This window comes from Meles meles, chromosome 4, assembly GCF_922984935.1.
Source record: "Meles meles chromosome 4, mMelMel3.1 paternal haplotype, whole genome shotgun sequence".
NCBI classification, from domain to species: domain Eukaryota; kingdom Metazoa; phylum Chordata; class Mammalia; order Carnivora; family Mustelidae; genus Meles; species Meles meles.
Genome location: NC_060069.1, coordinates 158,036,491 through 158,060,599, shown reverse-complemented (window position 1 = coordinate 158,060,599; position 24,109 = coordinate 158,036,491). Strand labels below are relative to the sequence as shown.

Here is a 24,109-nt window from a genome sequence, read left to right as displayed (position 1 = left end):
CCTCCTGGTTGGAGGGCTTGGCTGGGATGAGACAGGCTTTTTCACTCAGGGTCTCTCAGATGGTTGCAGTCAAGGGGTGGCCAGGAGCTCGATCCATCTGCACGTTCTCCCCACTCACCCCCCAGAGGCTGATGCTGGCTGCTGGTGGGACTCAGGACTGGAATGCCTACAGACAGCCTCTCCATGTGTCTTGAGTTTTCTCTCAATATGGTGGCTGAGGTGTAAGAGTGACTGTTGCCAAGAAAATCAGATGGAAGTTGTATGGTTTCTACGGGAAGCTTGGAAGGCACATAGCTGGACTTATGCTATAGAGACAGGTCTCCTCAGCTTCGAAGAGTGAAGACATGGGCCCCACCTTTTGATGGGAACAAAGTCGATGTCACTTTTTTAGATGGGCACATATGATGGGAAATCTGGTTGGGCTGTCTGGAAATGCGGTCACGTGGGGGATACGGCCAATGCCTAGAAATGCAATTGTTCTGTCATTCTGATGGTTTTCAATCATTGCATGTGGGACCAACCCAATCACTGAAATAGTTTAGCTGGAAATAATTTTAGTCAGGGGTACTTTGGGAGATTGCAAGGGCTATGCAGCATAAAAAGGAGAGCTATTATTTAACTTGAAATTCAAATAAACTCATTGTAAATATACCATGATGCAGGCAAAATAGAGGGCATACCCTCCTTCATTTGCTTATGTATTTACTCAGTATTTTTTTCAATTGACTATCTCTCCCTACCAGGTAGTGTTAGCTCAGTTATTGAGAGGGAGAGCTCATAACATGTGGAACTGGAAGGTCTCCTGGAGACCATTTGTCTTCTTCACTTCCCATGGCTTGATCTGGGGAAATTGCTTGAGAAAGTCACTCCTAAAGTTACCCAGGTCATGTGGTCTGGACACTGGGGGTATGGGGCATGGTGGGGGTACAGACAGCCAGCCTCTGTCTCTCAGCACCTGCCACTCTCTTCATCATCATCTCTCTGCCTTCATCATCACCATTCCCTGCTGCGTGTGTGCTCCTGTGTGCGTGCGGCTTTCACCTTAATTTGGAATGAAATCTCCCCAGACACTGGTCAGCAAGCAGTTGATAACCAGATGCGCGGCACACACATTTTGTGGAGGATGAAGGAAGGAGACTGTGGTGTGGCCAAGGCCACGCCTCATCAGATGGGCCACGGGAGGGGGCCTGGGCCTGTCTTAAGACCTCTCCCCGCCAGAAGTACATCCTTCATTCATCCCGATGGAGTCTCAAGTTCAAGTCAGACTTTGAGCCTTTGAGGGTCTCTATGGGGCTGCCCACTGGTGCGGCCAGTCCTCTCCTGGGCGCTGCTGGGTCCTGTTGTCACGCTTCATAGGCTCATTCGCTTGGCAAATGCTTGCCCAGGGCCAGCGCAGTGCCAGAGCCCGGGGGATGGGCGGTGTGTGGGGGAGGGGTTTGCTGCTCCTAGTCTGTGGGACCTGGACGGATGGCACCGAGCAGTACGGGCAGTGCATACGCCTTCCTCCCTTGAACAAACCTGCATCACCAGTTGATCCGCCGATGGAAACCTGGCACAGGTGGTCCGTGGCTTCTTGACTCACTGAGCAGACGAGGAGGAGGAGGCTGGGCTGAGGCCTCGCCCCGACCCAAGCCAAGGCCCCTGTGAGCGGGGCGCTGCACTGGACTCCTGCTCTCTGAGGACGGTCACCCAGCTGCCGCCCCAGCACGTTTGCGTCCACCGCCCTCGCTGACCCAGACGTTAGCTCGGCACTGCCATTCCTCAGTTTCCACCTAAACTGCTTCCTGTGGGCAAGGAGCAGCGTGCGTGGCCGCCCCGCCGAGCCTGGAGTCGCTCTTCTCTTCAGCCCGAGCCTTTTATCAAGAGCCGCATCGCAGTGAGGCTGGGTGGGGACCCCCGTCCCCCGTGACCATTTTCTACATCTTGTCCCCTCCACTTTGCACTATGTGTGCGGAAAGGTGAAGTTTGTTTCCCTTCAAAAACCGCAGACTAACAGAGGAAACACTGCCTTAATTATCCGTCCGTAGAGCGCATTGAAAACGAACCTCTGCTCTACTGGCAGAGGCACAGGAAAATCTGTCACCAGCCACAGTGACTGTGGCCTCCTCGGAGCGCAGAGCCATACCCCCATGCAACCCGGCCTCCAGACAGCCCGGAACACAAACAACTGTCACCCACTGACCTCGCTCTTCTTCGGTGTAGAAACCAAAGCAGAAAGGGGGGAAACAGGAAAAACTACAGATATTTTAAAGTGCAAGTGAGGGGGCACCTGGGTAGCTCAGTGGATTAAGGGTCCCACGGTTGGTTTCCACTCAGGTCATGATCTCAGGGTTGTGAGATCGAGCCCCGTGTTGGGCTCCATGCTGGGCGTGGAGCCTGCTTGGGATTCTCTCTCTCCCTCTCCCTCAGTCCCTCCCCGCCTCTAAAAAGATAAAGAAAAAGTGAGGACAAAAAGAGCAAAGTTGCCAAATCAGTTAATTTTTTTGCAAACATTTCCAAGGCACTGTGTTTTGCATTAAATGTTTAGCGCTTAGATGACCTAAAAGTCAGTGTAATCACATTAATAGGATTATTTCAAGAAAACCCCTTGTCTTAAAGTTTACTTTATTTAATAAGTATTTTTATATATTTTAACATTTTATATCATTTTCATAAGTGATGCCCTGTAAAGGTATCCCTAAACCTATAACGAAAAAAAAAAATCAAAGGTACTATAAGGTACCTCTCACCTATTACAGTATGATCTACATCCTTCCCACAATTCCCATCTCTGGAAAGGAGCTTGTAATATCTGAGTTTAGGCAAGGTGCTAGCATGATACCAGCATTGACTGCACAGAAAACAAATGCATGCAAAATTGACCTGCTGGGCACCTGGGTGGCTCAATGGGTTAAAAAGCCTCTGCTCTTGGCTCAGGTCATGATCCCAGGGTCCTGGGATCAAGCCCTGCATCGGGCTCTCTGCTCAGCAGGGAGCCTGATCCACCTCTCTCTCTGCCTGCCTCTCTGCCTGCTTGTGACCTCTGTCTGTCAAAAAAAATCTAAAAAAAAAAAAAAAAAAATTGACCTGTTAATTTGATGGGACATTCATGGGGGAACCTAATGAACCATGTAGAATTATTGGGAAATAGAATGTTTTTTATGGTTTGCGATTACTGATCATGCTGTAGGAACAACTCTATAGTTTCCATGGCCAAATCTCACCCAGAACAGTGATGCAGTTAATTGTAGGTACACATCTGTGTGGCTCATCTTTGCTCCTTATCTGGGTCTATTTCCTTAGGTGTTACTAATGAACACTGTAAATTTCCCAAAAACATTTTCTCTGTTATGAATGTTGGGTTTTAATTTGAATGAATACAATGAGACGACTATGTAGGATAATGACACCAATTCAAAAAGTGCCAAGTAAAGCATTAGTCATACCCATCGTCCCTCGAAGGGCCTTTTAAAGGGACATTTAGCACCCTCTAGTGACAACAGTTCAAGCAGCTCAAAGTTAAGTCCCGGCAAGGCTTCTGGTTTCCAGCGAGCAAGCAAACAAAGCAGTGAAGTTCTTTGGCCAATAGGTGATTTCTTCCTAAAAATTGTGAGGCAGGATTATTTTAAAGGATATTTTATTATTAATAATAAATTTATTATTATTTATTGTTATTTAAAAGATAAAATAGCAACCACCAGGCAAACCCCAGCTTGTTTTCTGGCCTATCACTGATGTAGAAAGAACATTTTCATTTGTACCCCAATACTGTAGTTTCCCCCCAAAATACATGCTGAGATTTGTGTTGCGATCCAGTGAAGATGACGAATTAACCTACATCATGTTTGGTTCAGTGCATTTAAACAGACTAAACACATTTCCGTAAAGCTCACCTGCAAGAGGACTGGCCTGCCTCCATTTGACGGCATGCTGTACCCGCAAGAGGGAAAGAGCCTCCACATCACTTTGCAGGGAAAGGGCACAGGGCAGGGAGGGTGGGTGCAATGTATGGTGGGTAAATGCAGAGGTGGGTCCAGGGCACGGAGGAGAGAGTGTAGCGCAGCCACTTTTGCACACACCTGCCTGCAAGTGTAGGCGTACAACTCCCTTAAGTCTGTAGGTTGCCTGCTTCACGCTCTTGCAAACGCAAATGCATTATTTATGACAAATGTTCTGTTCCTTGGCTTCATTTCTGATTCCACTTGTGATATAAATAAATTAGCAAATATGGAAACATATTAAGCGATATAGAAAGAAAGGCCACCTGAATCCGACTCAAAACAGACTTTGTAAAAGCAGGGAGAGCAATTGTCTAACGCAGGAGCCTCTGTAAATTTCCATTATGCAGGGGGAAGGGGGATGCATTCTCGTGCAACTTATCTTTCTTTAAAAAGTAGCATATAGGGACGCCTGGGTGGCTCAGGTCATGATCCCAGAGTCCTGGGATCGAGTCCCACATCGGGCTCCTTGCTCGGCGGGGAACCTGCTTCTCCCTCTGACTCTGCCTGCCACTCTGTCTGCCCGTGATCCCTCTCTCCCTCTCTCTCTCTCTCTCTGACAAATAAAAAATAAAATCTTAAAAAAAAAAAGTAGCATATAGTTTCTTTACAAAATAATTTATGAATATCAAGACAAAAATAAGGGCTGAATACTAGTATCTTATAAGTGATACTGGCACACTTAAAAAAAAATAACCTGAAAATGTAACTAGATCAAAATCTAAGTTATTTAAACAGCCCAATTGGATGGCCCCATTCCTTTGTGTCCCTTCCAGTTGCATGATATGGGTGCTAGATTGCCCTGTGGGTAGACCTGTAGGTAGACTATGCCTCAAGGTGACCAGCGCAATCTGAAGACTAGGACAGCTCTGCTTATCTCTACCCAGTTGTATGGATGAAGATGTTGAGATGCATTGAATGGTTCACACATTGTATGTGGGATCATGATCATTGAAGCAGGAAATTTAAGTTCCTTTAAACTATTGCACAAATTAATCATTCTTAGGATTTTCTTTTTCTCTTTTTTTCTTTTCTTTTTAGTCCTGAATAATAAATGGACATATTTAAGGTTCCTAATGGTGGTTTTGAGACTCCTGCATTTTTAGAGGCGTAAGGAATTAGGGAAGAGCAGAGTTGTCAACATTCGAGAACATATGCGATGCTTATGAAATGGTGCTCATCGAAATCATTGCTCCATTAGCTCCTGTAGAACTGAATTGATGCGTGCTTCAAAATTAAGGAAATTGCAACTTGGTGTTGAGAAGTTGAGGATTTAGTAGGTGATAACAATTTCCCCGGTTTAGATGAGTTCAAATCACCCAAGATGCTGAAGAATATATTAACCACTCAGGGAAGGTGTTGAAACAATAGTTATTTAAATTGTAATTGGATTATTTCTTAATGTGTTGCCGGAGGGCACCCCCCACACACGTACACACAGAGTCTTACCCAATGGAGTGAAACTGTGCTCACAAAGTATGCTTTGAATGGAAAAACGATCTGTAATGGGCATGTAACGAGTGACCTTGGGGGCTAAGAGCTCCTATGCAGCCTATGATCTCAGGCAAATCCTCCAATTGACACAGACGGAAAAGTTCCACGGAGGGATGTAGTTTTCCATTGTGGGGGCAGCTCCAGATGCTGGATCCTTATCTATAATCTCAGGCATGTCCCTGGCAAGAATCCTTGGGACATCCTTCTTGCAGCGCTTTCATGAATAATCCAAACATTATACATTTTAAGATTCATGTATCATTTTAGGACAATATGGAGCACTTTGTCCTATTGTTTGACCCTTCAAAAGTTTGCATTTCATGGGTCGCTTCCAGGCTCTGCAGTTTTATGTGGGCGGAATCCAAGTAAACAAACACAGACTTCCTGAATGCTGGGACACCCGGTGGCTAGACAGAACCCTGTCATCCTTGCTTCGTCGCGCTGGCCAGAGTACCTGGCATGAAAAAGACACTTTATGAATCCCGACGGGATGGGTTAATGTTGGGTAGATGACTGTGACAAAACACCTAAGTGTCTTCCGGGTTTCGTCACTGAAATTAATTAAAAAAAAAAGAACCACTCTCTTCTTTGTGTAGACATTTAACAAGGAGCCTGAGTTTTGGTACACACACAGAGCTTGACAGGTGTAGGTGTTGTGAGCTGCATGTTATACAGATTGTTATAAAAACATAGAATGTTACATGTTACTCATAGAACTTTTACATTAAATTTCAATTTTGAGGGGCGCCTGGGTGGCTCAGTGGGTTAGAGCCTCTGCCTTCGGCTCAGGTCATGATCCCAGGGTCCTGGGATCGAGCCCCACATTGGGCTCTCTGCTCTTCAGGGAGCCTGCTTCCTCCTTTCTCTCTGCCTGCCTCTCTGCCTAGTTGTGATTTCTCTCTGTCAAATAAATAAAATATTTAAAAAAATTTTCAATTTTGATTTACTGTAAATGTTGGAAATCTAGATGAACCAAAGGAAGAGGAGGGAAAAGAAACAAGAAAAGGAAGCTACTCTACCATTAGTCTATAGTATGGAGCCTCTTAGTATTTCTTTCTTGCCTTTTTCCTTTTAGAAAATGGGTCCGTGATATAATTCTCCTTTATCACTGAATTCTTAACTTGCCGGGTGTACTCTTATAACAATTTTCCATATCACTGAGTATAGATCTACATACTTTTCCTGCAATATTTTCAATGATAATGAGCATCTCAGTGAATGGATATTTAAGAAAGGGATCAATCATTCATGAGCAAACCTTCTTTTGTGTCTCCAGTTAAAATTGGGGTTCATTATGTCTCTGCTGTGCTCCTACATCATTTTAGAACAATATTGCCCTCATCCAAAGTGTCTCAACTCTTGGCCTCCTCAGTGTATCCCACGCTAGAGAAGTTAGTAACAGAACAAAGGTGAGAATTTGCGGACTCTTTAGAAAATTGGAAGACATGGTTTTAAGGCCCATAAATGACAAGGTCCCTTTTATCATTACAGTAAATGTAGGGTTCATTTTATAGGATTTCCTTTTTTTCATTTGAACCAAGATAGGAATAGGTTTACAAAGGGTTTTCCTAAAGTTGTGGGTAATAGGTCCATAATAGGTAAATAAAAAAGGAAACGCAGAATTTAGTCATGGGCTCTGATGTCCACAGACCCTGGGGAGCCATACTGGTTCAGCGTGGTGTTTACTGCATTCCAGGGAGGGCGGAGAAGGACCCTGTTCTGTGACCTTATGACAGGATGGCCCCCAGGCAGTACCTCATTGCTAGACTGCCCTTGACATGGGTCTGCCTGGTTACCTGAAGGGTGGTCTCCTCCCAGGATGGGGGTGTCTGGTCAGAAGGTCCCAGTCCTTAGGCTGGCCTCAGCACCAGGTCACTCAGGCTGGTGAGTGACCTGGTGCTGAGGCCAGTTGTAGATACAGACTTGGGGTAGGGGGTGAAGGGGAGGATAAACTGGTATCTTTATGTTTGGATGATTCCCTAGGATAATGCTTAGGAAATGGTTTCTGTACTACTATAATCTAATGAATAAATATGCCTTATACTACGAATAGCCCAAGTTTAAAAAATAACTTTGCATTAAATATTCAGAGAATACTGGACTTGGATGCTGTCATTCTAGATATCAGGAATTACTGTCTTTAAAGATGCTGAGAATCAATTGAACATCTTGTTGTTAGAAAGGAGGAAGATGTGAATTTCTGAAAATTTGTGGTGGGAATTATAACTCCTGAATCATCTAATAAAGATTACTTTCTAGATATATGTGGATTTTTCAAAATTTGACGCAATGAAATTTATGGATAGAATCATCAGGAAACAGATCAAATAGTAGTGTCTGGTTTTCTGTTTCTAAGTATCCAAACAAAGAAATTAGTCTCTGCTAAAACAATATCTTTATTAATTAAAGACTACCTCATCTCTTATTATAGTCTTTGGCTTAAAATCTAATTGATCTGATATAAGGATTGCCACCCCAGCTTTCTTCTGATGCCCATTAGCATGGTAAATTGTTTTCCACCCCCTCACTTTAAATCTGGAGGTGTCTTCGCGTCTAAAATGAGCTTCTTGTAGGCAACATACTGATGGGTTTTGTTTTTTTATCCATTCGGATACCCTGTGTCTTTTGATTGGGGCATTTAGCCCATTAACATTCAGGGTAACTATTGAGAGATATGAATTTAGTGCCATTATTAGCCTGTAAGGTGACTGTTACTGTATATTGTCTCTGTACCTTTCTGATCTACTACTTTTAGGCTCTCTCTTTGCTTAGAGGACCCCTTTCAATATTTCCTGGAGAGCTGGTTTGGTGTTTGCAAATTCTTTCAGTTTTTGTTTGTCCTGGAAGCTTTTGATCTCTCCTTCTATTTTCAATGATAGCCTAGCTGGATAGAGTATTCTTGGCTGCATGTTTTTCTCGTTGAGTGCTCTGAATATATCATGCCAGCTCTTTCTGGCCTGCCAGGTCTCTGTGGATAAGTCTGCCGCCAATCTAATATTTTTACCATTGTATGTTACAGACTTCTTTTCTCGGGCTGCTTTCAGGATTTTCTCTTTGTCACTACGACTTGTAAATTTTACTATTAGGTGACGGGGTGTGGACCTATTCTTGTTGACTTTGACTAAAGGGTCTATATGAATATACACATATAGGCATTATACATATGAATATTAGATAGAAAAAGAGAGGAAGCAAAGCCAATCATGTAAATTACCAGCAGTGGGAGTCACTGGGTGAAGGGTATTAAGAGCCCTTTGTATTATCTTGTTTCTGTGCATTGGAAATTTATTTCTGCATAAAGAGTTAAGAGATTTCACTGTTTACAGAGCTAAAGTGAGCAGTAACCAAGGAATTAAAAGCTCCGTGAGGAATGAGATCTCTGAGGGTAGAGGGCACGGGAGGGGGGTGGGTCAGGACCCAGGAAACGAGGGGGAGGTAGGGGCAGGCGACACTTTGTCCCGGGCTCTGTTGTTAGCAAAGTGGTCATCCTGGTTCACGCTGTTCCTTGGGAAGCCACAGGAGCACTGTTCACTGGGGTACTGCGGTGCACCTTGAAAGCTGGTGCTCCTCGGGACAGCAGAAGCCAGGAATCCCGGTGGAGCCGAGTGCGTTTTTCTCAACACTCCTGAATCCTTGTGGACACTGCCCAGATAAAACAACTCAGTACTTTGAAATGTTCAGGGAAACAAAATCTTAATCAGCCTGCCATCTCATTCATTGTTCAGAGATGAAAAGAGGGGAAATCACCCCCCCTCCAAGTGTAGATGCTGAGAACTTGAAGGTTCTGATTTTGACCCAGAACAGGATTTCTTTTATTTTCTCTTTCCCCTTTGTTGTCTTCCTTTGTTTCTTGGTTTGTCTCTGTCTCCCTCCTCCTCCTCCTCCTTCTATCCTGACACACGGGGATGAGTCAGGGGACCACAGAAGGTGCGGGAACCCGGGCTCATTTGCAGGACTCGGACCGATGCCGGCCTGAAGTCTGAGTGAAATCCGTTCCGTGGCCCGTCCAACCCCTGGACTCGAGTGTTGCTGAATGACTCAGGCTTTGGTCTCTCCTGTTCTGCGGGGTCCCCTCTGGAGACCACACCTCTTCCCCGGTGCCACTTTCGTGTAGCTAGATTCAAAGCAAAATGTCGTTTCTTCCAGAGAACAAGTAATTTCCTGAAAATGAGTAATTAAAGGCCTGAAGTCCTCTAAGGAATGTTCAGGCCTCCATTAGCCGTATTTCCTTGAGTGGAAAACAGACGTATGGCCCTGAACTTGCAGCTCGGATTTTCAAACACTTAATGAGGTCTTCACGGGGCATCTGTGCAAGCCAGGCCCCCTCTCGGGTCTGTGGTCTGCGCACGGACTTTTCTCAGAGCGGCACCGGCTTGCTCACCTTATAAACGACCTTATATATGACCATTGGTCGTATAATTTTAGTTATTTGGGTTTTACTTATTTATCTATTTATTTTTAGTTCTTTGGATTTAAATCCATATTTAAATTTAAATGAGGAGTTGATGGGGTTCTATCTGCCTTCACTTGACTCGCTTACCTTGTCGGTTCTCGAGTCTTGGTGTTTTCAGCAGGTTTCTTGTGAAACAAGTAAGAGTCGCATGTGTTTGGAAATAGAAAATGAAATTCTTCTGGAAGACTCACGTGAGATGTTGAATAAAAGGAGGCCGTGAAAAGTCCGCAAGCGAATGTATTATTCCATTAATGAGAAATAAGTTCTACTTGCAGAGTTTCCTTTTGGGAGAAAGGGACAGGGAGTGTGTGGGGAGGAGGGGCTCAAGTCCTGTGTCCCAGTCCTGAGGCAGGTCCAAGGCGCTGGGGGCCCCGAAGGCCTGGCACCTGGCTGTGGAGGGCCTTCCGCGCCTCGTCCCGAGGTGCTCCCAGCCTGTGTGAAGCCATGCGGAGTCCCGCCACATCTGCATCCTGCCCGGGGCAGCGTGTCACACGGCGGCACACCAAGTCACACCTGCTGCGGCAGTCCTTGTCCCAGGCAATTGATGCCTTTTTTTTTTTTAATTAAAAAAAAAAATCTCCTGGCTGCATATCATCAAGAAAAACAACATTGTTTTCAGGGTCCCTTATCTCTCCACTCCCAAATATCCTGTTTCTTCGGGCTGGGCCGCCAGGACCAATAGAAACCTCTTCCTGCCATTGGCTGACTTCATTTCCCAGACTTAGCACAATCTCATCCGCTCTAAACAACCTCATCAAAACTACTTTCTGGTCAGAGAGAAGCAATAATTATTATTAACATTTATTAACGATCAATAAACGTGATTGCATTATGGCCAGCACTATTAAGGTAAGGAAAGGGTTCCTTTTCGTTTGACAAAATCTTGTGCTTGTTACTCTTTTCTTTGGTTTCCTTTATCAAGGCAGATAAGTCAGGATTGGGCAACACCCCCACTACCACAATAGAGGACAACAAGATTTCCTCTGCACTGCCTAGTAAATTTCCTTTTTCCTACTCCAACCATCCGCAAGGCTTAAAAACTTCAAACTCAGAAAAAAATTGGGGTTTCTAAATTCACTGTTGAGGGCCGTGGATGACTTTTGCAAAGGCTTTTTGGAGCGCGTCTGAATTTTCGTATTCTTTAACTATCCCTAGCGGTGCGCGGCTGTGTGATCTGCTGGAAGGCAATGGACTCAGAGAGGTTGGAGGGCAGGGTCGGAGAAAAAGATGGGCTGGTAAATGTTGAACTTCTGGATGCTCTTGAATGACTCCCTAGCCTCAGGGGTGCCAGCCAGCCCCGGTGGAAAATGAAGAGATCCCTGGCAAGTGGCGGCTGGTCATGGGACACGCCAGTGTTGACTTGGTTTTCGGATCCTTCATGCTGAGAGTGGAGTGGTCTCATAACTCAAATGGTGGTAACTCGGTGTGTTGGGTGACATGTTTATCTTTAATAAAATACTGCTCCTCTGTGCGCTGTGAGTATACGTTCTTGCCCGTCTTGGCTGGTTTGTGGGAATAGGAGAGCGGTGGCTGACCGCTCTGGGGTATGGGTTCTGAGGTGTTTTTCTTGCAAATGTCTCTAGTAGATAGCATAGAGAAATTAATGGGGAGATGAATCCACATGTCTGGGAGTCTAAACGTGGCCTAATTCCTGTAAGCCAAGCCGGTCGGATAGTTCGTGCAAGGCTGCGGAATGGCGTCTGGGAAGTGTGGGCTGTTGAAATATTTTCAAGGCCACCTTGCCTTGGTGACATTTGTAGAAATGAGAAAAATCAGCAGTGAACACATAACTGAAAGGAAGAGAAAGAAAGCTCTAGTAGTTGTGCGTCTTTCGTTTTGCTGCATATGTAGGCGGGAGGCATTCGGTTGTATTTTCATCAAGGGTCTTGGTTAATTTGAAAGCTCATGTAATATGGAAGTTTGGCCCAGAATTGGGCCAAAGCATTTTCAAAAACCCTCCTTGGTTTGACATCTGAAATGTTTGTATTAGAGGGTATGATGAATGCCCACCACAGGAACTGTGTCTTAGAAGTTTTGTTCAATTTTTGCTTCTCAAGGTGGGTTTTATTTTTTGTGGAATGTTCAGTAATATACGTGAAACAGTCATGTATCAAAGACTAACCTCACAGAGGTTGTTTTTTCTGTGGGCTTCAAGGATTGGAGTCTGCTGACATGTAACTATCACAGGAAAGAATTTTAAAATTGGGGGTTGACGTGCCTCTCCTTCAACTTGATGAGCAGAAATTACTTGATTTTATAGTGCAAAATGCTACCCTTTTTATTCCTGTTTTCACTCCTAATTGTGTCCATATTTCATAGCAATTAAATCAAATATTCTTTGTGAATTTTGAATAGTTTGAGTACAATTGTGTGTTTCCAAAAAAAAAAAAAAATCAGTGTATTGAAGGACACTGAAGTAACGTCCCGTCCTTTAGCCTGTGGGGTCTGGTTTGTGAAACATAGGAATGCGTAATACTGTTTCATTTGAAGCATACGTTTCTGAAAATACGAAGTTATTTTAAAGCTAGAATGTTTTGTGATTCTAGAATAAATTTTGGGTCATAGTTGATACTTGTCTAGGATACTATGTGCTTGCCTTAACATTTGATGGCTCTGGTTATGTGTATTCTGTATGTATCTCAGGTGAACTTCAAAATGACTTCAAGTGGATTCTTTTTAATCCTCTGGCCAAGTAAAATAGCCCCTTTTTATAGGGAACTTCCTTTAAGACATGCTCTGTTGGGCTTCCGGGGTAAAGTAATGAGATGATTTTACAGACTTGTTTATAGAGTGGAAAAAGAGGGCCCAAGTCTGTTGACTGCAGTTTTAATTATGTGAGTGCAAAGCTCAAATTAGCATAAGGAAAATTATGGCTGTCCGTTAGAATTTGGAAACAGTCTGTCACACGGGCAATTTCTAGTCTCAAACGCACTCTGTTGTTGTTGTTGTTTCAGTAAATAAATTAATTAGTCGATTAAGCATCAGAGGCACTGAATTTGGTACTCCCCATTGGAGTGGGCTTTTTTTTTTTTCGCATTAATATTTATAAAACCTCGTAAAGTACTATGGAAGTTGGGTGTTTTTATCCCGTCTTAGTGACTCTCGTCATCATTTTCTCTTGGTGTTTGGAACTGGGGACAGAAAGTTTCCATTGGAAGAAGTAAAGGAATTTGGGGGCCTTATCTGGGAGTGCCCATTAATCTCTAAGAGTCCATGGATTTGAAGATCGGATTATAAGAGTTCTCATAAAAACACGTAAGCATCAAGGGTGATGTCCCCATAGGTAGTTCATGGATCAGTTTTGTTATTTCCATCTGCTTTTTGCTTTTTCCACCTTCTGACAATACTGAGGGGTGCTTACCACTCCGTCTCCCTCCTTCTGCACGGAACAGCACGGTCTTGCTTCCAGGCTCCAAGGAGCTGGTTATTACTCTAGGGACTTTAGTAATGCTTCGGTTAGGACTTTTAACCCAATCTCCCAGACACTTCCCTGACCCTTTCATTATGCCCTTGGATCACTTGGCAAGTCTAATGAAGCCTATGATCCCATCTCGGGATAAATGCTTTTAAATGCATATAATGTGATACTTAGAATGATAAAGCGAGGGAATTCTGTCCAAGTACAATCCAACTCTTGGACTCCTCTGGTCGCCCGTGAATCCCATGTTACAACTCCTGATCCTAGAGTTTCAAGATCCTTAGTCTTTAAAATGGGAATGTGGGGATTTTCCATTATCAGGAAGATTTGACATTGAAGGACAAGGAGCGAGCAGAACCAGTGGGAAGCATCTTAGGAAACAGACAGGATGTGGAAAGTTACAAGGCTGGATGAGGGAGCACACTATTACTGTTTCAATTAGTTGTTTAAAGAAGCTACTTTGATTTAACAGAGGTTGGAGGGTTTGATGATGATTGAAACATGGTGTTAATTTAAAAACGTATTGCTTATTTTATATGTTTCTGCTTTGTACGTAACAGTCACTCTGAATAGTTGCCATCATGTGTTAAGGAAAAGTTAGTTAAAAGCTCAGGGTTATATGACAGAAAGTTCATCTCCTAGGGTTTTGGTGGATGTGATTAATGAGTTGAATAGCTCTAGGCATGAGATTTTGATCAGCCGTTTGCTTATGTGGAATGACAATTGTTTCAACCCTCGGAACTTTGGCGGGGAGGGGGGTTAGGGGTGCTCAGGGGTGCAATGGAAGGAATGTCAGAAATAAAATGCTGCTGTCCTGCTATGTAAATGTCATGTCCCCAGAGCAGGCCCTGATCTCTGTCCTTGCCTGAGAATGGAAGTCCAGGCTATTACCTTAAAGCCTTGCTGCTTGCTTTCGTGGGCACTTCCCCGATACCGTTTCTCCCCACTGGATGCAACACGTGTCTCCCTAGCTCCCTGAGTGTGTGTGCACCTGTCCACTCAGGGCCCTGACTCAGTGACCACAGAAGGGAGAACAGGGAACAGTGAAATTTTTGGATTCTTTTCCCATTAGACACTCTAATTGTACTCCACTCAGAGAATATTCTGAAAGCCTGAATCATTTCTGAATTATCTACATTTTCTTTAAAGTGATCATCTCATTATTATTATCATTATTTTGAAAAATCGTCCTTTATTTAAAAAAAAAAAACCCACACATACTTATGCTTATTTAGATCTCTTGGAAAGCATACCTAAAAACAAAATAAACAACCATTGTTGACACCTTCAGGAAAATAGGACTTCTGTGTTTAGAACTTCAGAGTAAGATTCCCTCTAGAAGTGCTGACCCAAAGCAGAAAACTCCATCATGACACCCCAATAACTTGGCACATCTACTGATTTAATAGCTGATTCAGAAGAGACTTGCTATACAGGAGGCCGTGGGAAAGCCCGGACCAGGAGTTTCTCTGAAGTCTAAGCTCTTCTGAGAAGAGTGACAGAGGCAGTCTCCAGGCCCTCCTAGTGTTTGGTGGCTTCTCTTTGGGGCTAGGAAACACCTCAGATGCCCCAGGACCCTCCTCCCTCCTTTTGGCCTAACAGGGTGGAGGACAGCTGGTCTCTGCCCTGGGGATTCTGTGGCATGGCCGCGAGTCTTCTTATATCCGGGGGCGGTTACAGACATACCTGGCTAGTCTTGTGATCCTGTGGGACTTCACCTGTCTGACCTCAGTTTCCTCCCCTGTGAAATGGGGTTCTAATGTCGATCCTGTTTTGTGTGGGTTGGAGGTGAAGTCTGTAGAGCCTCTGGTATGTTTTCCAGACATGGCAGGTGCCACTGCACCATCCCAATGGATTGAGCCTTTCTTTGTCCTGCTTCAGTTTTGAAGTCCCGAGACACACAGTCTTTCTTCTAGTGCTTTCCAAAAAGAACAGGGTCACTTCTGCCTGTCAGTACCATGGCCTCCCACTGAGAGCACGTCACACCTGCATCTGGGAGGCACCAAGCTATAGGAGGAGGAGGAGTTTATGGGGGTCCTTGGGTTACGGCACAGCAAGGCAGGTACCAAACACACAGGCAAGTAAAGCATGCTGGGGGCGGGGGTGGTCACCGAAGGTGCGACGGGTCAGGAGATTGATTTAGCTCTGCAGGGAGGGCAGAGGCTGCTGCTTTGCTGAAGGCGGGCGGGCGGCCTACGGTCTGTCTTGCTCCTGATTAGGGCAAGCATAGGAATCTTGGAATATCACCACTGTTCTGTTTTCTCATTAATTTTGAAAAATACATCTTGTTGTTTTGCACACATCATAGTAATAAGACATCCTCATCATAGAGAAAATCAAAAAAATCACTACAAAGTTGATATAAGTTGCTCCCAATCCCAAGCATCCAGGGAAAATTATGAACATTTGGTGCGTGTCTTCTGACTGTATGTTTCTGTCTTTTTATCCACCTGACTATCCATCCAGATTTTCTCAGTTAACGTTGTTTTAGATGAATTTCCGCATGTCACTAGACATTTTCCATAAGCAGAATTTTTAGGCTTCATTATATTCCATCGAAAATAAGCATTATCATTTATGTAACCAATATCCTGTTACAGCAAATAATATAGCTTTCAATTTTTCAGTACTCGCATTGCCATATATTCTCTATCTCTCTTTTTTTAACTCATTTTGTTACTATTAGTGCTTACAAAAGACATTGTTTGGTCAATGGACATACTTTTTTTTTAAAGATTTTATTTATTTATTTGACAGACAGAGATCATAAGCATGCAGAGAGGCAGGCAGAGAGAGAGGGGGAAGCAGGCTCCCCCTGAACAGGGAGCCCAATGTGGGACTCGATCCCAGGATCCTGGGATCATGACCTGAGCCGAAGGCAGAGACTTTAACCCGCTGAGCCACCCAGGTGCCCCGGCATGCATATTTTTAAAGTCATATTTTTAACTGGCAAATTTAAGTATTCACCAATTAAAAAAAATTGCCACTTAACTCTTCGGAAGGATTGTACCCGTTCCCACCTCGAGCCACGAAGGAGGTCAGTTGTGTGCACTCAAGACAACTGTGCACATTTCACCCTCTAAATCTTCGCCATTCTGACAAGCAACACTGGCTTCTCACTTTTATTTGTGTTTCCTTATTTATAGTCTTTCATTCCACCCCCCCCCCGCTTTTTTTTTTTTCGTGAACCTATTTCAACCGGTGGCCACTGTGACCTCTGGATCTACTTCTTATTCATGCCTTCGTTCTGTTTGATCCAACTTATTTCCCACACATTCCTCTTATTGAGCTTGGCTGAGGCATGTTTTCTAAGTTTAAGATCATTCTTCATTCTGTCCATTCTCTCACGCTTCATTTTCTCTTGTCAGCACATACTCCCAGCTCTCCTTGTGTTTGCAAGTGTGGATACGCTGTGAATAATTCTCATATGCAGACCTATGCGAGCCTTGAACTCATTCTTACCGATGGTCTATCCACCTCTTTTGTGTCCTCAACAGCAACTGGCAAAGGATGGGGGTTCAATGGATATATGTTAAAATTTAAAACTTTTTGTTATTCTTTTTAAAATTAAAATCCTTTGAACGCATAAAGAAAAAATTAAGCTGTCAGAGTAATTAATCATTATTGTAGATTTTAAATAGAAGTTGTATTTCTTTATAGAGGTACTTCTCCTAGTTAAATAAAAATCAATTATATGGAATTAAATGGATGTTTGAAAGAATTTAGAGAAACATTTTTAAGAGGTATCTGCTATATCTTGAGTTCCTAATCCAAATTAACATCATCCTCGTAACTACATAAAGACCAAGCTCTGGGTTAGGCGCTCACGCTCTCTCGAGTGATACTCATGCCCCCTAGATACTGCTGCTTTTTTGTGCACACGAGGATAGGGGATTGGAGAGGCTGAGGAACTTGCTTAGGTAACACGAATCCATTTGTCTCCTCTCAGTTTATCATTCTATGATCTCTTTGTCCTGCTCTTTGCCCTCGCCTCAACTATTAAATGGGCTGAGTAGAAAAAAAAAGATATATCAAAAGGTATAGTGATACATTAAGTAACTGAATAATGGCAATTCTTATAATTGGCTAATTTTGTTGCTACTCTTGTGTGAAAAACTCCACAGGCAACCATTATTCTACTTTTGGTGACTAATCATGATAAAATGCCAGAAAATTCGAGAGCTAAAACTCCAGCACCCATCTGTATTTGCTCGGTGACACGAATTCTTTCCCATATTTGGCAATATCCAAGGGGCAGTGGTTCCAGATTCCAAATCAGCTGCTGATTTAAATTTCCTCAACCCAAGTAGCCACTTCCTTGCTCTCGCCTTGGCCTCAGTAACGAAAACGTAGCCCTGTTTTCCATCGGGCTGTATAAGTCTTTCAGCGGCACGCTCGTGGGATTCAACGCTGGGTAGAACGGTAACCTTCTGTGGGGCACGGATACGTGTTGAGACACGTAGAAAAGAAATGCCAAGGGCAAGCAGAATTATTTATTTTTAGAGCCACATCATAATCCAGTCAAAACACGGACATCAGGGCTGCTACTTCCCAGGTTTCTGTTCAAGACAATGCATGTCACGTCCTGGAGAACGGAGTCAAGCACGTTTATAACGTATCAGGCAAAGAAGCCGCACTCTTGCATTTCACAGAGCCGCCTTTAAATCATTCCACTTTGGTGATTGAACAGCTGGTCTTCCCCTTATAAAATTAGAGCAGAGCAGATTGATTTTTGTTTGTTTGTTTGTTTGTTTGTTTTTTCTCCCCTGGACACAGAGTCTGTCCTGGAGAGAAAACTCCCCCCACCCTCGCAGGCACCTTCCTCCAGGGCTGGTAGCAAGTTGAGCATCCCATCCCGTTTGGGTCCCACTGGGCCCTGTACTGAGTGGTACTTTGTGACTTAACCATAGGCATGGGATGCTCACCTTTGAGGAAGAGGAAACTGTTGAAACAACACTTCAGAATTTGTCAACACAATTAATTTGTGTCTCAATTTGAGGCAGATTTCCCAAGACGTTGCTCCAAGTTAAAAAAGAAAAAAAAAAAAAAAAAAGCATGTGTGGTTTAATATTGCCAAGCAGTCCTTGGACCTGTGTTGAATGTAGGTATTCCCTGGTGTTCCAAAGAGCCACAGAAGCTGGAGGGCACATAGCGCAAGCACAGCCTGTGTTTATCTCACACCCAGGGGGACACTGATACCCTTTGTCTTCACAGTGTTCTTAAAATAGCCTCTGTGGGGAAAGGATTGGTCTTATCTGGCTTGCAGGGGAAGGGAGGGGAGGGGGGAAGGGGCTGGCCTGGGACAAGGTGACAGGAGCTTAATGATGTGGGAGCTGGCAGGTGAATTCCCCTCTGCAGGGTCTTAGCACCTCCTGGGGTGGTGGGGGAGGAGGGATGGAAAAGGTCTTCCTGCTTTTCACCCTTGACAGGTACTTAACCTCACAATATCTGGGTTTTTCCATCTGTGAAAGGGGAATAACAATAGTCCCTACCTCCCAGGGAGAGATCAACTGAAAGTTTCTGAGTGCATATGAAGTACTTAATAAGCGTTAGCTAATTTTACTATTCACTGGAGTCAAATAAATTTTTCTCCTAGGACTAGAATCAGAAAATCCACAAAAGCTTTTTCCCTCCCCCTCTTCTCAATTTCTGCAACAGTTTGTGAATTGAGGGTTTGTTTTTTTTTTTTTTTCCCAAGTAGCCAATTTTCCTCTAACATGTTCTTTTTCCTTTATTGTGAAGTAAAAACTCCTACAAGACAGTGAGTTCTCTGTTACTCAGGCTTTATTTGCCTGAGGGTGACTGGCAGCCGAGTTCCGTTCGTGCATAGCCACTCCTGGAGAAGACCCCCGGTGCTTGGTCACTCCCTGCTCCTCTCTACTTCTCACCCTGGTGTTCCTTCCCTCCTCTCTCTCCCTCTTTGGCATAGCTCAAAATCCAGTGGAGGGCTCAAAACCATAAGGGACAACAGTCACGAAGAGGAAGGACCCTTCTGACCCTCACGGGTGCTCAGAGGTTACTCTAGAACCTGCCCTCCTTTCACATCACACTGGGTCTCCCAGATTCTCCAAGACCTCTCTCCTCCCAGGGATCTGGGATGGGTCAGGCTCGCAGGCCTTCAGTTTGGGATAAAGACGTCCTGGGAAGACTGGTCAGGAGGTTCCTCTTTGCCTGGTAAATGTTGTCAAAACCCCTAGCTGCACATTGGCATTTGAGTTCTATCTTTTACTTCACTGTATGTGAACTCTTAGAGTTAGAAGTGCACGTAGAGTCCCATGTGAAGTAATATTGTCCAAGGTCAAATACGCATTACTTTATGAATTATCTGACTTGGGAAATTATCCATCCCACCCATGAGAGTTCATACAGATCGTCTTGTTGACTTTACCTTTGAGCCAGAGACCATGAGCTCCAGTAAGCCTGTGTTAAGCTTAGTGGAGGAATAAAATTTACTTCCCTAGAGAAGCGTCCCTGTGAGGAAAACCACCATTTGTACCTTCTGTCCTCCTTAAAGAGCTGTTCCCATTGACTCACTTCTATGGGAAGCACAATAGTACCGCAAAGAATTTTGATAAGAGGCTGCTTATGAAATAAGCACACGTATATTTTGGTGAAGCCTTGTTCTTTGGAGATGGAAAACATCTTTTTTTAGATCACATGTTTACTGCTTTGGTAAACAGTAAAATGCTGCTGCAGCAATTGCCTTGAGGATAAAAGGTTTGTAGACAGATACTTCCTGCGCTCACTTCCTACGCAGATAGCCAGGCCAGTCAGAGGCGCACCATGGCAGGAAGGGCTCCCACTGGAAACTTCCCCCGCGCATGTGTGACCCGCCATTCACTATCTCTTCTCCAAGGGGAATAAACCTGTTGCTACAGATCTTCTGGCAGGATCCTCTATCTCGGAGCAGTGGAAAATCCAGCGTCTCTAAGGTCATGACTTTGGTCCCTCGTTGCCACCCGTGCTCTTGTCTGCTTGCTGTCGTTGGCACAGTGTAACCAGACAGTCGTGTCTGTGAGTAAGAGGGGTGTCCTGGATGCCCCTCCGTCTCCTGTGAATCACCGTGATTGATGCGTGAGTCTGCCTTTGTCGTTGGTAGAAAATAAGCCTCTTGGAGATTCAAGTGCAGGTCCCCCCTGCCCCTCCCTGGGGTTATTTATAGTGAAGGTCATGTTAGATTTTGTTTTCTCCAGGCAAGCAGAGATCTCTGGATTTGGGTACAAAAATCTCAGTACACAGATTGTTCTCTGTGCTGATTTTACACCGGCTATTAAGTTCCAACGAAGGCATTGTTTGGGTCCTTTGAACCAAAGCACATAAAACCACAACACACAAACACTGAACAATGGGGCATCATCAATTATCCATCTACAGGATGTGTCCTTACCGACTGGCCCTTTTGTAAGGGAAAATAATATACCAAGTCAACAAACAGTAACACTTCACAATAAACTAAACAAAATAAACAGCACCTGAAAACCACTCAAGTCAAGCACTGGCAGAATTCCAAAGACTCATGTTTACATACTCCAAACACGGAAACCTCCGCCTCCGCCCGCATCTCCTACGGGTCCTGAAAATAATCAGAAAACCGAGCTGCCTTTAGTTGCTGGGTCACATCATGGCAGAGCGCCTCCTTTGATGATTGGAAGGTGCCTGGGAGCCTTGCTTTGCAAAGTCAAGAGCACAGTGTCTGGTAGGGCTCATTTTCCCGTACCTAGTCCACAGGTGTTGATGGCTGCCCATGGGGAGGCGGATTGTACTTGACCCTGAGAAGCTGCCAGACGTGGTTAGAGGTAGTCCTGTCTCTTGAAGAGGCTAATACATGAGTATATCCTGATGATTTTACCTACAGTCACTCAGGGCACAGCTTTAGGTTGTGTTGATATGGAATTGCCCAAAGAGGTATTTTCATTTCTTGATGTACTTTTGCCCGTGTTTTTGGAAGACACTAAAATCTTAGGATCCTCCTGTTGGAGTGAAGACTGCTTTCCTCCCTTGGACCTTGATTGTGCAGGTTTGTTAAGTTTTGCCCAAACTCCCAGAGGCATCACCCAACACGCCTCCTTCCAGAGGCTACCTTCTGCTACCTCTGTTTTGTTGCAAACTGACCTCTCTGATCTCCTGAGTCTACGTTGGTTCGAGTGCCCTCAGAATCATGGTTCTGGGTTGCTGGTGCAAGGCTGTACAACAGATAGACTTGACTTTGATGCAGGATGGAGAAACACCCCTAATGGCCTCCTCCCTGAAAATCCCCACCGCTGGACTGGGCTTTGTGGTTGGCTTTGTTTTGTCTTATTTTCTTCAGTTGGGAGTGGATACACGTTCAGTATATCCATTGAATGGCGTTTTGTTCAAACAACAGCAGCAATAATAAAACCTTTGTTCTTTTTCCCCATTCCAGAAACAATTATTGTAGGATTTAGAAAATAAGCATTTAGAAAAGGAAATTAAAATAATTGATATTATGCCATGAAGGGCCTCGGAAGACTTGGCACTTTTTGGATTTTTTTTTTTTTTGTCCTTTTTCCATGCACAGAGACATATTCTTTAGAAAGAATAATGACATTTGAGAAATGAAACTCATTTTAAGAGTTCTTTTCTACTCATTTCCCTTTTTCCAGGATGGAGAAGAAAAGAGGAGTAAGAGCTGAATTTCTTGTGATCCCCTTTAGAGATTAAGGCTCCATATTCTGTCTTGTGGAGTAGAACCAGCCTGTCTGGGGCAGGTCCTAGCTCCCCCACATCCTGGCAAGGTGACTTCACTTTCCCATGCCTCATGCCTCGTCTGCTCATCTGTAGAGCAGAATGAAGAATGAGAATAGGGCCTGCCTCCTGGTCATTCACGCATTGGCCCACGGACCTTCATGTGCAAACAGTGTTCGCTGTTGGGAACTCTTTGGTGATTCACCCTAGTCTTGTTCCTAGTATTTAATTTACTGTCTTACCTTCATTGCTTTTTCTGAAGTAATCCATCCTGGACTGTGTTTATTTCAGTGTTTGACCTTTGAAAGGTATCCTCCAATGTTTTGGATATTTGTCTAAAGAGACATTGATCTATTTCATCCAAAGAGATGAGGATCATTCCTTATATATCATTTGCTTCTTTCTCAGGCTGTTTTTTTGAGGATAGTAGACACACCATTATAGAGTCCCCGCTGGGGGTCCATTCAATAGTTCAAGCAACATGGGACTTAAAATTTCAGCTGCTGAACTCAGCTGCATTTTCATGAGCCCAGAAAACCAACAATTTTGAGGATCCACAGAAAAACCAAGATGGAGGATGGTGAGGTGTTCACAGTCACCTGCCTTGCCTTTTCTGTGAATGAATGAATGCATCCCTGTAATGGGGAGGGACCATTGGTCTCTGGAGGGTCCCTAGAGTAGAAGTCAAGTGCTGGTTTGAGCCAGCCACTACAGCTGGTACATTCTTTAGAGGAGGAAAGGAAGCATCTATCGAATTCTCATATTGCCGAGTAATGGCCATGATTAAGGCTCTGTGGAATTTCCTTGAAGACCAGAAACTCTCCAAATACTGATGGTTAGAAGTCAGGATTCTGTGCCTTACGTTACATGGCTGGCATCACGTCATCTTTTGTTCCTGATGAACATGCCTAATGAGCAGCAGACCTTCCTTAGATGTCTACTAAGACATCTGGGTGGTAGATGCATGACCGAGAGCAGTAATTAGTGCAGTGGCACTTTGCTCACATGCTGTGCAGAATTCATTCATTTAATTCACTGAGCAATTATTGGCTTCTTATTACCTGCACAGCATTGTGTTAGATGCCCCAAGGGGTGATGAGGAAAGTTGTGCTTTTCATGCAGAAGACAGAATTATTACTATGTCTTGGAACCAATGTCTTGAATGCCCCCATGTCACCTGTGAATGCCTAATGTTAGACATAAGCATATGTGTCCTAAAGAACCTGCCCAAGTTAGGGAAGGGGGGATGATCACGGGCTGTCCAGAATCTGTGATTGGAACGTTTATGAGGGTGTACCCAACAAATGCGTACCTCTCCGCCAGGCCATGTGGGAGATGCTCTCCACTGAAAACTAGAAGCAGAAATAGAGCTCCGGGAGCCTGTGTTCTGTTCCATGACACCTGTTGGGATGGGGCAAAACCAAGCAATGCTTTCACTTTTGCCAAGTGGCAATATCTCCCAGTGTTCGTATGTCCAAGGTTTGCCTTGGGTCATGCCCGTGTTCAGCTGTTACAGTCCATGATGCAGAAATTCACAACTCTACAGAAATGCAGAGTTGTGTTTAATGCACTATGATGGGCACTGTTTGTTTCTCTTTTTTTGTGACTGTAGCCACTCCTTTGAAATTTCAGGGAAGCTGCAACTTAATTTCTTAAAACATATGCAGGTATCCGATGTACTGGTTCACATCGAGGGCTTCCACTATCACTGGTGAATCAGGTGGCCCTTACTCTATGGTAATTAGTATGCAAGTGAAATCTGCATATCGTAATTATTATGTAAATGACATTTGCCATGGGTATGATGTAGTGGGACATCTTCATAAATAACTAAGTTCTTTGTATTCGATTGTAGGACAATCTGCTTTATAATAAAGATGAACTTTAATAGCAGTTAACAACCAGCTTATCTAAGCCAGATAATAAAACTGGATTTCCTACTGAAATTTTAAGTTTACCAAACATATGATTTAGCTTAGCGAGCTTTGCTGGTTAAGGCATTCTATGTAAGCCAAAGAAAATGTGATCTTTCATAAAACCTAATGTATTCTGTTTTGTTGG

At 44.0% G+C, this 24,109-nt stretch overlaps 1 protein-coding gene across 4 annotated transcripts in view; it reads left to right on the top strand.

Annotated features, from left to right (window-relative positions):
* The window catches only part of ERG (ETS transcription factor ERG), a 173,396-nt gene that overhangs the window by 57,353 nt on the left and 91,934 nt on the right, over positions 1-24,109 (top strand). Inside the window, exons 1-2 of one of the 4 annotated variants that reach the window (XM_046003314.1) lie at positions 10,655-10,773; positions 11,080-11,399. The exons of 2 other annotated variants lie outside the window; for them this stretch is intronic. Coding sequence is in view for 1 of the 2 variants with exons in the window: in XM_046003311.1 (XP_045859267.1) it covers positions 10,756-10,773 (18 nt within the window). In the remaining variant the exon portion in view is untranslated. Of the gene's footprint in view, positions 1-10,654; positions 10,774-11,079; positions 11,400-24,109 lie in introns of those variants that run through there. One more of the 4 variants, XM_046003311.1, reaches the window with a different exon arrangement.